Here is a 13,595-nt window from a genome sequence, read left to right on the forward strand (position 1 = left end):
AAATAGGAGTAACGTATACTTGCATACGGTTACAGAAGTTGATGGCTATTTTCACACCACCAAAGTAATTTTTATTGGTTATATCCACTTAGAAATAAAAGAAACACCTCTTGTCTATGCCATCCTAGTATGTGCATTACTTTAATCCCCAATTGATGAAGTAACATATCTGACTATCCAAATATCCAAAAACCAGGAAATGCATCACCTTGGTAGAAAGATATTTGTATTAATTTGCCTATTCCAGGTCAAGTGTAGACACCACTGATCTGTCCAGCACCTTCCGTCTCAGACTGAAGCTAAAGCATACCCAAAGGAAACTACCAAATTATTAATATTGTAATGCTGGGTCATCTAATGTGCTGACCAGGATCTTTTGAGCTCCCGCAAGGACTCTGTCTAGGGATGCACCGATACCGTTTTTTTCAGTAGCGAGTATGAGTACCAATATTTATCTTTTAGTACTCACAGATACTGAGTACCGATAACGATATTTCCTCTAGCACAGAGCCGGCTTCCCGGGCTATAAGGAAGACGGGCGGCGTGTCATTACCAGCCGCCCAGCTTCTAGATTGCCCGGGAAGCCGGCTCCATGCTGTTTGGCCGGCTCGATGTTGATTGGCTGGGAAGCTGGCTTTCCGGCCGATCAGCATAGAGTCCGCTTCATCAGCAAGCTGGTAGCCAGGTTATTACCCACCACCCGGCTTCTTGATTGACTGGGAAGCCGGCTCCATGCTGTTTGGCCAGCTCAATCCTGATTGGCCGGGATGCTGGCTTCCCAGCCAATCAGCATCGATCCAGCTTCCCGGCCAATCAGAAAGCTGGGAGGTGGGTCATTACCCGCCACCTGGCTTCCTGTCTGCCAGGGTAGCCGGCTCCATGCTCTTTGGCCTGCTTGATGCTCATTGGCTGGGAAGTTGGCTTCCAAGCCAAACAGCATTGTGCTGACTTCCTGATTGGCCGATAAGCTGGCTCTATGTTTCTTCTCGGCACTGCCGGTCAGAGGTAATCCCCCTCTGACCGGAAGTTCTGGTATCATGGAAGGAATTGGAGCTTTTAGGCGAGTAGGAGTAATAGCCCAAATACTCGGTATCTGCACCGATACTAATATCAGTATTGGTGCATCCCTACTACTGACCAAATAAAATCTCCTGTGCAGAGGTTTTTGTTGGCCTCCTCAGTCCACAAAAGAGAGGCATGACCTGAAATTAAAGCTGCATAGATCTAAATCTACTCTCCCTCAAATGACTGCTAAAAATATGGTCTTATTAGCTTGAAAAGATTGATAGCTTGTTGCGGCCTGGCTCTTCCACATCAGTTGTTCTTGCTCAGACATCCCATCTGTAATAAGTGCCCCCTGCAGATGCTCAATTGCAGTGGTGATGATAGGTGTGGTAAATGAAGATTGGGTAAATGATGATAAAATGTACACTGGTATCTCATTTATTATTCTTTTATCACTTTCATAAAGAATTTCAGCGTGTACTCCGAGGTTTTATTGGGAGTGTTCTTGCCCCTTGTAAATGGTTAAAGGATGCTGCTGCAACTTTTGTGCTGGTTGTTCAATGCTGTCCATGTATGATCCCTTTTCATATGTTGCTTTGGTGTTCACCAAACGTTGTACATGATGTATCTGTTTCTTTTGTCTGTTGTGAAAAATGTTAAAAATCTTTAAAAAAAAAATATTAAAAATTACAAAGTAGTATAAATAGTATAAAAAAAGTTATGGATAGATCTACCTCCATGTTATATAATTGCTTGCAGTTATGTTAGCAAAGTTCTCATTCTACTTCTGCATCCTACTTTTCATATTCCAGTGTACACAAGCTAGATGCAGTGGGCTTAGAGAGGATGGTGGTTGAGACCAAGAAACACACGGCTTAGATTCAGCATGTTTAGAATATGACAGTGACTACAGATGTTTACCTATCACTGCATTCTAATGCAGAAGATGTATATCAAGATGTATAATATAGCAACTCATTAGGTAGGTGTCCCCTAAAGCTTACCACGCATGTTAAAATTTGATTGTGCAATCTTTTATAGATCAACCAACAAGTATTTTGTGCAATGGCCAGCCTACATACACTCACTGGCCACTTTATTAGGTACACCTTGCTAGTACCGGGTTGGACCCCCATTTGCCTTCAGAACTGCCTTGATTCTTCGTGGCATGAATTCAACAAGGTGATGGAAACATTCCTCAGAGATTTTGGTCCATATTGACATGATAGCATCAAGGGCCCAAAGTGTGCCAAGAAAATATCCCCCTCACCATCACCAGCTTGAACCGTTAATGCAAGGCTGGATGGATCCATGCTTTAATGTTGTTTACGCCACATTCTGACCCTATCATCTGAATGTCTCGGGTGAAATCGAGACTCATCAGACCAGGCAACATTTTTCCAATCTTCTATTGTCCAATTGTGGGGAGCCTGTGCGAATTGTATCCTCCGTTTCCTGTTCTTAGCTGACAGGAGTGGCACCCAGTGTGATCTTCTGCTGCTGTAGCCCATCTGCTTCAAGGTTCGAAGTGTTCTGCATTCAGAGATGGTATTCTGCATACCTGGGCTGTAACAAGTGGTTATTTTAATTACTTTTGCCTTTCTCATCATCTCAAACCAGTCTGCTCATTCTCCTCTGACATCAACAAGGCATTTTCATCCACACAACTGCCGCTCACTGGATATTTTCTCTTTTTCTGACCATTCTCTGTAAACCCGAGAGATGGATGTGTATGAAAATCCCAGTAGATCAGCAGTTTTTGAAATACTCAGACCAGCCCGTCTTCCACCAATAACCATGCCATGTTCAAAGTCAAGTAAACCCCCATTCTGATGCTCGGTTTGATCTTCAGCAAGTCGTCTTCACCATGTCTAGATGCCTAAATGCATTAAGTTGCTGCCATGTGATTGGCTGATTAGCAATTTGTGTTACCAAGCAATTGAACAGGTGTACCTAATAAAGTGGCCGGTGAGTGTAAATACCAATTGATTGAATATTTTAGGTAGGTCCATATATTTGATAGTTTTGGTAGATCTAAAGTTGATTGTATGATCAGGTTGTAAAGTGTATAGTGTGCCTACATAATTTTCAGTGCACAAAGTGCATTTAAAGAACATATTTCCTTGGAACAGAAATGTCACTGATGACTGCATTACTATAACAAAAGCAGTAGCTTCTGGCACTTGCATGCAAATCTAGTGACAATGAGTGTGGCACCATGATATTCCATTATCAATTTCTGGTGACATCATGGGTTCCATTCAGCTGGCCTACAAGCGGATGTTTATAGTTTGCCACAAAACTACTGTTTTGGTTTGCGTTAGGCTTTAATTACAGGACCTCTGTGTTTGTGCCTAGAGGTCCCGTTCAGAAGCTTATACTTCGCATTTGCAGAGCTTTCAGCAAGCTTTGTTGAAGCTTTTAAAGCACCCCTCAGCTCCAATTTAGGAATGTTAAACAAAGATTTTGATGGGAGTGCTGACCAGCTATTGGCAGGCTTCAACGCTGCTTAACGCGTGTTAAAGCCTTCAGAAACCTTGACATGACTGATAACATTCCCAAACTGGAACTGAAAGATTCTTTAAAGGCTTCAACAAAGCTGCTTGAAGCTTTGCAGATAGCTTTGGAAAAGCTTGCTGTACACACTGCTCTTATACAAGCTGAGGTCGGTGTGTACAAGGCCTTTCTGTGTCTTGACAGTGCTAACATCCTCTAGAACACTCTTTCCAAGTACTCATAATACCAATCTAAACAAGACTTAAACAAATCATAATAATCAGACCGTGCTTGCCTTCCATCACAAACAGAGGCCTCCTTTGGAAACCCTCTAAATAGATTTGTTAGTTTAAAGTGTATGGTTTATAAATGTGACATGTCTTTACCCATCCGTGAATTTATCATGCACAATTCACAGACATGGCGCCACAACCTAGTAAACTGGAGGCTGATTTTTTTTACTTTTGTGCCTACAGACTAGTCTGCTTTGTAGCAGTTAAATACGTGTCTTCCTGGTCTCTTTTGTGCGGACTGTGTTTAAAATCTCATGTCACTAGCCAACGGCAGTGAGAAATACTATTTATACATTACTTCCAATGTCTGCCTTCTCGTTAGCTTACCCTTTAACTCTTTTGTCATCTAAAGGCAGTGCATAGTGGGGCGGTGCACATGGTATACGTACACCAGAACCCTGTTTGTGCTTCATTTTATAAGCCCTGCCAGGTGCCTGGACTCTTGCAGGGGAAGTAATTATCTTTTGGGCAGCAGGGTTCTTCTGTGGATCATTTTCTGTCGGTAGGAGCGATGGGGGAAATTTATGAGCCAAATTATCTTTTCAATAAAGCACTGCAGACACCGCCTGAGAGTCTGTGACAGGCAGAATGGAAAGGTGTGCTACTGCTTTCCCTCTCTCTGGGTGGCTTGCCGTTATTCTGTCATTAACCCTTCCTTACATAGAGCTTTATAATAGCAATTGTGTAGTGTTGTGTGCGTGGATTTTAACAGTCAAAGTTAATATACAAATTTAAATATACATAAATAACATTTGTTATGCTGGCCACAGGCTTTTGGAATTTTTTTGGGAGTCTTCAATGAATACAATTAATATTGCAGGATTCTAGCAACTAAAATAATAGCTGACAACAGATCATCTTTCTGTGTGTGATGGGTTTTCAAAAGATTTTATTTGTACACTTGACTGTTTGGTACACTGGGTGGTCTTTTTTTTTTATCTTGTCTTTGTCTTAAAGATATAGGCTACTGTGCAGAGCACAAATAATCAGAAATGGTAATCAGTCTATAAGAGCTAGGTAAAATGATCACAAAATGTGTTCCTGATTTGTTTACTTATGGCCATTTTAATATGTCTCTACTTTTCTCATATCAGATTTGAATGTACAACTCTCAGAAATGAATGAATTGTACACAAGGTTATCCAATATATGACTTTGGCTAACGTTGTACATTTGCAAGGTTTATATTACTTGGTGAAAGATCCCAGTGATAAGAAAAGTTGCAAATCCCTGCCTGAATTGCGTTATTAATGTTCAGGTATCAGTTTGGATACCTGCCTGATTACATCATATCAATGCAGGATAACTGCTCAAATGACACTATGCTTAGATGCTGTAAGCTTAGTATAATGTATTTGCCATTCTGAAAACGCGAGAGTAGTTCTATTGCTCACCAAGTAAGCAACGCTTTCTTTTGAAAAATATTTTAGGGCCCATTCACACCACATCCAGATCATCCCCAGACCAGATTGTTTCCGGATCCAAAATGCATCCTAATGTATCCCTATGCTATTTCTGGCCTCTGTTCACACCAACGCAGTCCGTTCCAGACCAGTCTCGTTTTGTCTGTTCTGGAATGCACTGGAACTGTGAGCTTAAAGCTGACCTTTTGGCAGAAAGACAACAGCTAATATTGGGAAGGGGGCATCTTAGAAACTGTTGACTGTCTTTCTGGTTCATTGACCCTAAATGCCTCTGGAGCACCCTGCAAGTGGCCTGGTAGTCTGGGATACACCCCCTTGTTCTCCTAAATTATGGTAAGGATGCTGGGGGAAGTAGTTTGGGATTGGTGAGCGTCACAGTGAAGTGACGTACAGCCGCCATCCAGGAAGGGCGCTTCATGGATAATAGTTGGCAGTGAGTTTTATATTGTGGGTGCTCAAAAGATTTTAAGGCAACTCCTGCTTTGTTCCTTGCCTCCCCCTCTCTTCCTGTCTGCTTGGAGTTCTACTTTAGCTTATGGAGCCAGTGTTGGTCCTGTGAGGCTAATGCAAGAGCAGAATTGGTAATAACGTATTTTCTAAGACCAATATTTGTAATGATAGTGTTTTTTTTAAATTTACATTGTATTTAGATCTGTTAACTATCAATTAAGACAGACATATATTAGGGCTGCACAGATACCAGTTCAGATACCAGTACCTGGCATTTTCACGAGAACTACCCGAGTCACAGCGGATGCAGCTGCGACTGGGCCCTGTTGCTCCACCACTGTCCTGAAATTATTAGTCTGTATTGTTTTAGAAAAACTGTAATGACAATAAACAAAAATTTATTAGTACTTGGGCAAGTATCAGTACTTGGTCTGGAAAGAATTTTTGTATCCTTATATTTTGATTTCCTTAAAAATCCTGTATTTTTGTATGTATTTTGTATGTATACATTGGTGTATCCCTAATATAATAATAAAACAAATGATACATTAAAACAGAGATGCACAAGTCCCAGGAGCCCTGTATGCTCCTTTAAAAATGACAGCTCCTAGAGTTTTTCTCTAGTCTAGTGGCTGGAAAAGTATCTGTACTTGTACCAAGTACGCTACTTGGTATCTGTGCATCCCTAACATATATAGTAATATATTCCCTCCTGAGTTTTTGTCATAGTACTGGTGTGGTCACTAAGCATTTCTCTTTCTTCACTTGCAGACTTGGGGATCAGTTCTATAAAGAAGCAATTGAGCACTGTCGCAACTACAACTCCAGACTATGTGCCGAACGCAGTGTCCGCCTTCCGTTCCTCGACTCACAGACTGGTGTGGCTCAAAACAATTGCTACATCTGGATGGAGAAAAGGCACAGAGGGCCAGGTAGAGTACTGGTCAGTGAATTCAAGCAACCTCAAACTCTCCGAATATTGTAAATGTCCGGCAATCTAAATGTACTCTCTGTATATAGTTTTGTTGCATTTCCTATGTAACAAAGTAACTTCAGCCACTGCTATGACAGAGATCTGCATCTGCTCAGTTTTGGTAATATGCTATAACTAGCTGCTCTTTGACTCTTATACACAAACTTAGGGTGGCTGACTTAGCCAACAGATCCTCATCATCGTAATCCAGATATATTTATTTTGTAAACTGGAGGTCCCTTAGATGGAAGCCATTTGCACATGAAGTGTGAAAATATTCCTATATGGAATGCTCTCAGGGCATTTCCTTTCCTTTTGGTCTTCTTTCACATTTTCCATTGGTTAGTATGTTTTACTCTCTGTCTCAAGCCTAGTAATGAAATGGAGTTAATACTTAACAATTTACATCTAGTGTAGTTTATTTCCCCCCCATTGTTAACTACAGAGGACAGAGTCAGTTGGATCACAGATGATTTTTTTTTCTTCTTTGTAAACAGCCCTCAAATGCATTATTTTTATTGGTGGATCAAATCATTAATTAAAAAAGCCTATGTTGCTCATTGAGTACTTTCTGCCTAAGCTGAGCAGGCAGCCACCTGGTTGTCTTCACACACGCATTACTTGATTCAATAGGGTCAGTACTTCAGGTGCAGCCTTTGACAGGAAAGCCTTGCAAGCTGCTGTTTCTCAGTAGTATTCTGCCACCTGTATTCTTTACACGGGGACCAAAGTAAAAAAAAAAAAAGTTTGAGCGCTCAGTGAGTATACCTCAAAATATAATATTTGATCACAATTTCAACCAGAAATAAAAACAGTGCCGACACCATGTAAACCGGTATTAAATCTGCATATACTGATGCCAATGATATACTGTAAAAAAAAAAAATAGTATACTGTGGTCCCCAGGAAAAAATTTAGCAATCATATAGGATGTGGCAATCTTAGGATTGTATTATTGGTGTTGAGTTTTTACTTCTTCAGTCTTCTACAGATACAGTATTCTGTTCGGAAGTCTCCACTCAGATTGTTGCAATGATAGACTGGAGTGAAAGGTGCAAGATGATATACAAATGTATCAAGTTGACAAAGTGGAGACTTTGGAACATAGCATCTGTGGCAGGGCTACGAGTAAACACTCAACTTATGGGGTACATTGTTAATTGCCATGTCCATTATGATTGCTGCATTGTTTTTCTCAGGAACCACAGTATACTGCTTACAGAGTATGTCTATTAGACATCTAAATTTCATTTAGTTCTAAATGGATATTCGTATGAATTTAGTTAAATTTGAATGCCTCTGAAATTGAACGCGTTCGAATCCGAATGCACGCTTAATGAAAATTCGGATCTGTCCGAACTTCGTTCAAAACTAAACTAATTCTGACATGTGACTGTTCTCTGGCCAATCAGATTTTTTTTGGCTGTTGGGGTTTGCATTACATAGTATAGATTAAAGAACCCCATCAGAATAGATCCGAAACGAAAATTCTGGTGGATCCGAAAAATGAAGGAAATAAAAATCTGAATCCATCCGAAACTAAATAAATTTTGTGTGTGGTTGCATGTCTAATGTGTTTGGGATCAGTATATGTACATTAAACAGGGTTTATGGGAATTGCTTACAAGGTACTGTCACAAGTTTTATTTTTCATTTTAATTGTTGTTATTATATAGTTCTTCTCAAACTCTTCTTTTAAAGGATTTTTTTTTCTGGCTGCTTTAAGTACAAGATTTTACTACCTTCAGTCATCATCAGCTCCAGAGCAGTCTCTCTGCATCCTCCATGTACTGAAAAGAACACAGAATTTTGTACTTGTCATACGGTCTTGTTTTTTTTTTTTGCTACATAGGGCAATGCTGGACTTATCTCCTTAATGGTCCATAAATAGCCTCTCCATTTGTAATTGCGGTGTCCTAAGCAAGACAAAGTAAAAACTGATGGTAATAGAGGAGGAGGTCTTTCAGTTTCCTAGCCTTCTGGCTCATATTGGAGGATGTTGTACCTTAATGTTTCCCTGTATGATTAATAAAAGAGATTTTGTAGTAAGTTAAATACTAGGGATGCACCCATACCGGTTTTTCGGTATCGAATACGAGTACCGATATATTTCAGACGAGTGTGTATGACTCGCCATCTGGCTTCCTGATTAGCCGGGAAGCCAGGCAGCATGTAAAGACTCGCTACCCGGCTTCCCGATTAGCAGGGAAGCCGTCTCCATGCTTCCTCGTCACCAGCTTCTCGACCAATCAGGAAGCCAGGCAGTGAGTCATTACACATAAAATACTGGGATTTCCAATGAAAAATATGTTTTGTTTAACTGCCGTGCTGTATCTTTTTTTTTCGGAATTGTGAAAATCGGGATAATTTATGCCTAGATCTTTAATAAATATATCACCATATTTGTGATAATCCTCATTTTATGTGGGAGAACGTCTTTCTGACTACTAGAGGGAAGAAATTATAAAAGATAAGTTAATTTGCCTTTATTGGCTGCACACTGGGTCTTCTCTGTGATTATCTTTCTAAAGCTGCCCATACACCTGACGATTATCGTACGTTAATCGCGGGTGATCCTGCGATCGCACGATAATCGTAAGGTTGATGGGGCATTTAATGTACGGTCGCATGAGTTTCATATAACGACCACGGTGGAAAACCCGCCAAAAATCATACGATTTTCGGCGGGTTGGTAGCGCGATCGCAAGACGAAAGCCGCACGACCCGAGGTGCGCAAGCGCACACAGCCCGCTCACCATTGCAATCCTCTGCAAGCCCTCCCCTCAGCGGGATGGACTTACGATGATCACAAGTACGATCTGCCTGTCCATGATGGGCAGGTCGTACAAAATTTGAATCATCTTACAACCATCGCACAATGAAAGTCGTGTGATGGTTGTAAGGTGTATGGCCACCTTTAGTGTTTGTCTTTGTAGATTCCTTCTATTTTTTGGGTGATTAATCCACCTCTGTGCACTCCACCCTTAACTGGAAAGCTGCTCACCTTTTAAGATGAACTTTATTTAATTAAAAGGTCAAAGCATGCTCTGTCTTTAAAACTGCTTGACAGCATCTGCGGATATGCTTTCCTCCTTCTACCGGTACATCTCCATGATACAGTAGCTCAAAGAAATATATATTACCATAGTGCAACCCATAAAACAAGCTTTATTATAAAAACAGAATAACAACGCTTACTCTGTGCAGTGCACCACCACATGTACGCAATGACAAAGTTTAAAATCTCGTAAAGCCATCTGTCCATCCCCTCCGCACTTCTAACCGGCCTCTTCTATTGGCACCTGCGTAATAATGGCACCAGAAGCTCCACCTTATGCGTTACATCTTTATTTTGGATATGCATTGGTGAGGGGTTAAAACCCTTTTCAGGTTTTTATTGTGGTCTGTGTCTCTCTGCCAGGGACAGTCACTATCCTTGTTTGTCCTGGTGACCATTGATAGTGAGGAAAATCCAAAATGTTCACTTGTTCTCACTTTAGAGAGATTTCTTATTGCTTTCTTTGGGGTCAATAGGACAGGAAGTGAAGGAAGATGTCATGTGTCATGGGACACAGATTGCAAAAAAAATAAAAATCTAAGGGGTTTTATGTAAACCACTTTTCAACAAGGATTTTATTTTCATAAAATGGGGCATAAAGCCAAATATCTATTTATAAACATTGTTGGACATGTTTTTTTTTTTAGCATTGAACCCTATGTAGACACTTTTCTGTTTACATAAGTAATTTCATGCAGCTCAATGATTATGTTTGTAACACAGTCATGAAGTTTGTTTAAATATCAGAAAATTGCAGTTTGGTGGTGATTTCTTACATGCACATTCTTTAGTATATATGTGCTGTAGTATCCGTATCTAAAAATATGTATATATGTATTCCAAAATTCTTAAAACAAAGTTTCATTTGTTCAGTATATTTTTTTTCTATTTGTGCAGGTGTGGCTCCAGGACAACTATATACATACCCTGCGAGGTGTTGGAGAAAGAAGAGACGCTTACATCCTCCTGAAGATCCCCGGTTACGACTTTTGGAGATAAAATCAGGTTGGTTGCCGTCGTAGTAATCATTTGGATCAGTGTTGTAGAGTTCAACTGTTTTGTGTTCATCTCTATATCTGGATGACAGTGTGGTAAACCAAGGCCAGTTTTGTTTGCATACATAATATTATACAATCTATCTCAAATATTTTTCATATGCCTTTTCCCCAGACCTATCGATAGTAATGTTCTACTTTTCTACCTTCATCTTTGGTGGGGGTTGACAGTGTGATGACTGTTCAATGGATCCTAACACTGTTCTACTTTTTCTAAGCAAAAAAAACAGCAATTTTTTAAAATGTGATATTGTAATGACAGTAATATAAAATCATTGACAAAATTCAGACTGATGTTACACTACAGTTTATTATTAAAATGTATTACCTTAAAAGTACTGTCTACAGCATGATTTTTACATTTTAGTACTTTGTATCACTAGTTTTATGCTTTATAAGTGATAACAATTTCACTATGATTTAGCCTCTCTGGAATAAAAAAAATATTGGCACCTGCATTAGGTCAGCAACAGTTTGATGTTTTATACTCAAAAGCACTGCGCTCTAAATAATTTCCAACACTCACAATTTGTGTTTGTCCTAATAAATAAAGCAGTCACTTTTATACAATTATATGAAAGTGACCTAATAACTTATTAATTCATATAGTGCAAAAACATTAGATCAGCTGATAAAATGTTATGAAAGGTGCATAAACAATCTGCTTCAGGTAAAAAGTTCCACTGTGCAGGAGATATCTGTCAGCACAAATCAGTTCTGTGCACCACCTCTACTTGTGCTCCCATCCGCAGGCTCACTCACTGCAAATGTATGACACACTAAGAAAGTAAGGCCAAACAATGCTTGATGTAAAATCAGCACCACTGGTGGAAAACATCTAGGGCAATCACAGATCATCTATGAACATACTTAAAAACTTGTATTTGGACTACAAGAATTGTATGCCAAACATATTAGTATAGTGTGCATTAGCCACATACAGACCAGTTGTATTACCTTTGCCAAACGGCAGTCAACTCCAAGTAGCTTTTTCATGAAAGTTATACATATTTTGACTTCTCCATACCAATTAACCTATATCTATCTAAATCTATATAGAGATAGGGAGAGAGAGAGCGAGAGATCTGTTTTCTTTGTACAGATAGTTTTATTTTTTATCAAAATGTTAGTTGGTACTTTGTCTTGGTTGCATACAACTTTTACTGGGAACAGTGTATGTCCAGATATTACTCAAATTTACTCCCAGATCATGTCCCGGTCAAAGTTTTTTTTCTTATGTTTTTATAAAGCGAGAAAGGGATTTTATTACTGCCTGTAATGTTATCACCAATATAATTCTTGCATGAGCAGCTACTAGGAGCTCAGTTCTTATTGATGTAGGCATGCCTCCAAGAACTACAACTCCCGCGAGCCCTTTCCCTACACACAGTTTGTGGACAGGTTCTCGGAAGCATCAAAGTGTGCATGTGGAGTGGGACAGAGATGGGCGGGGTCATAGATGGAGTTCTGTAGTTTAGCAGGCAGGGTGAAAAAGATGGGGGGCAATGTTCATATATTGGAAAGGTGTTCTGAGTTTTAGCTCTTTTTTTGCCATGTGATATACGCTATGGAAGTGTAAAAAAAAAAAAAAAGATCTCTGCAATACATGCACATTTTCCTGTTTTATTTATTTAACCGGCGGGCCAATGTAAGCAGACTTCCAGTCTGAGGGCAGCACCCTGCGAGTCACGTCAAAGTGATCAGGTAGCTCTGCAGGTTTTGACCCATTAAGGACTTAACAGTTTAAAGATAGGGCAGTGATCCTGGATGTGGCATACACCTCATCAGAGCTAACTTAACTTTTTTACATAGTAGAAAGGACCAAAAGCCATTTGCCTTGAGTTCGGCTTTAATGAATCACTGGTTACACAGGTCACTGTTTTCTTTATTACCCTTGGTAATGTCCCAAATGGGTCATAATACTAGGAAACTCACTAAAAAGATAAAAACGTAGACTGTAAATAGATGATCAGAACAATCTGCAATCCGTATTTTATTTATGGCCTCCTTAATATTGCTGGCTGTACTTAATGGGTTTAATGAGCAGAGTTTGGTTCCATCTGTGCGATCAGCTGAAATGAAAAAAGTGCCAGAGCTAGATCCATTTTAATTTGCTAGTTGCATGGGTACAGGATCCTCAGTCATTGCTTTCATTCTCTGAACATTTTTGTAAATGGCACTTGATCGTCTGTTCTGTTCTCTGGAGAGAGCTGAAAATGAGTGATGTGACTTAGTTTGATGAGCTTAAATAGGTGTATACCCAAATCAGTGATTAATGAGAGATTAATGATCCATTTTCTGCAAGAAAAGTGAGAAATTCGAGTAAATGATTTCTTGTCAAAGCACTCTAAGCCATTCTTATTATGATAAAAACAAAGGACCCATGTTTTCATACCACAAAAAGCCTGAGCAATTGTATCAGACAGTGATGTCAATTGTTCTACAAAGTGGAAACATTAAAATCTGTAAATGCTACCGATATTCTTATAATATGAAAAGGGTTTTCTATAAATAAAGCAAGAAGACCTCTCACGTGAAATACATTTTTCTTCTTAATACAGGTTAATGAATAACCAAAACAAAAATCACTGGCAAATACCTAGGGGTTACAGGTGCCTAAAATCAAGGGCATTGCTAGAATCGTGAAAGTATCTTAGGGGGGGTTTTTGGGAGAGAAAAGCTGTGCATGCCATGGGAAACATCTCAATGGGAGGCCACATCTCCCTGACCAGTAGGTGTGGTTTAAAGGGGCATTTTGTAATAGAACGTAAGCCTATTTGCTGTGTATACACTGTAGGGCAGCAACAACTAATCGATTAAATCGATAATAATCGATTGAGA

The 13,595-nt window shown here is 39.6% G+C and overlaps 1 protein-coding gene across 5 annotated transcripts in view; it reads left to right on the top strand.

Annotated features, from left to right (window-relative positions):
• The window catches only part of DPF3 (double PHD fingers 3), a 163,677-nt gene that overhangs the window by 78,154 nt on the left and 71,928 nt on the right, over positions 1 to 13,595 (top strand). For all 5 annotated transcript variants that reach the window (XM_018561647.1, XM_018561648.1, XM_018561649.1 and 2 more), the window contains exons 2-3: positions 6,440 to 6,600; positions 10,597 to 10,704. In XM_018561647.1, the coding sequence (XP_018417149.1) occupies positions 6,440 to 6,600; positions 10,597 to 10,704 (269 nt within the window). The remainder of the gene's footprint in view (positions 1 to 6,439; positions 6,601 to 10,596; positions 10,705 to 13,595) is intronic.

The sequence above is a fragment of the Nanorana parkeri genome, unplaced genomic scaffold, assembly GCF_000935625.1.
Source record: "Nanorana parkeri isolate BGI_ZX_2015 unplaced genomic scaffold, ASM93562v1 scaffold535, whole genome shotgun sequence".
NCBI lineage: Eukaryota > Metazoa > Chordata > Amphibia > Anura > Dicroglossidae > Nanorana > Nanorana parkeri.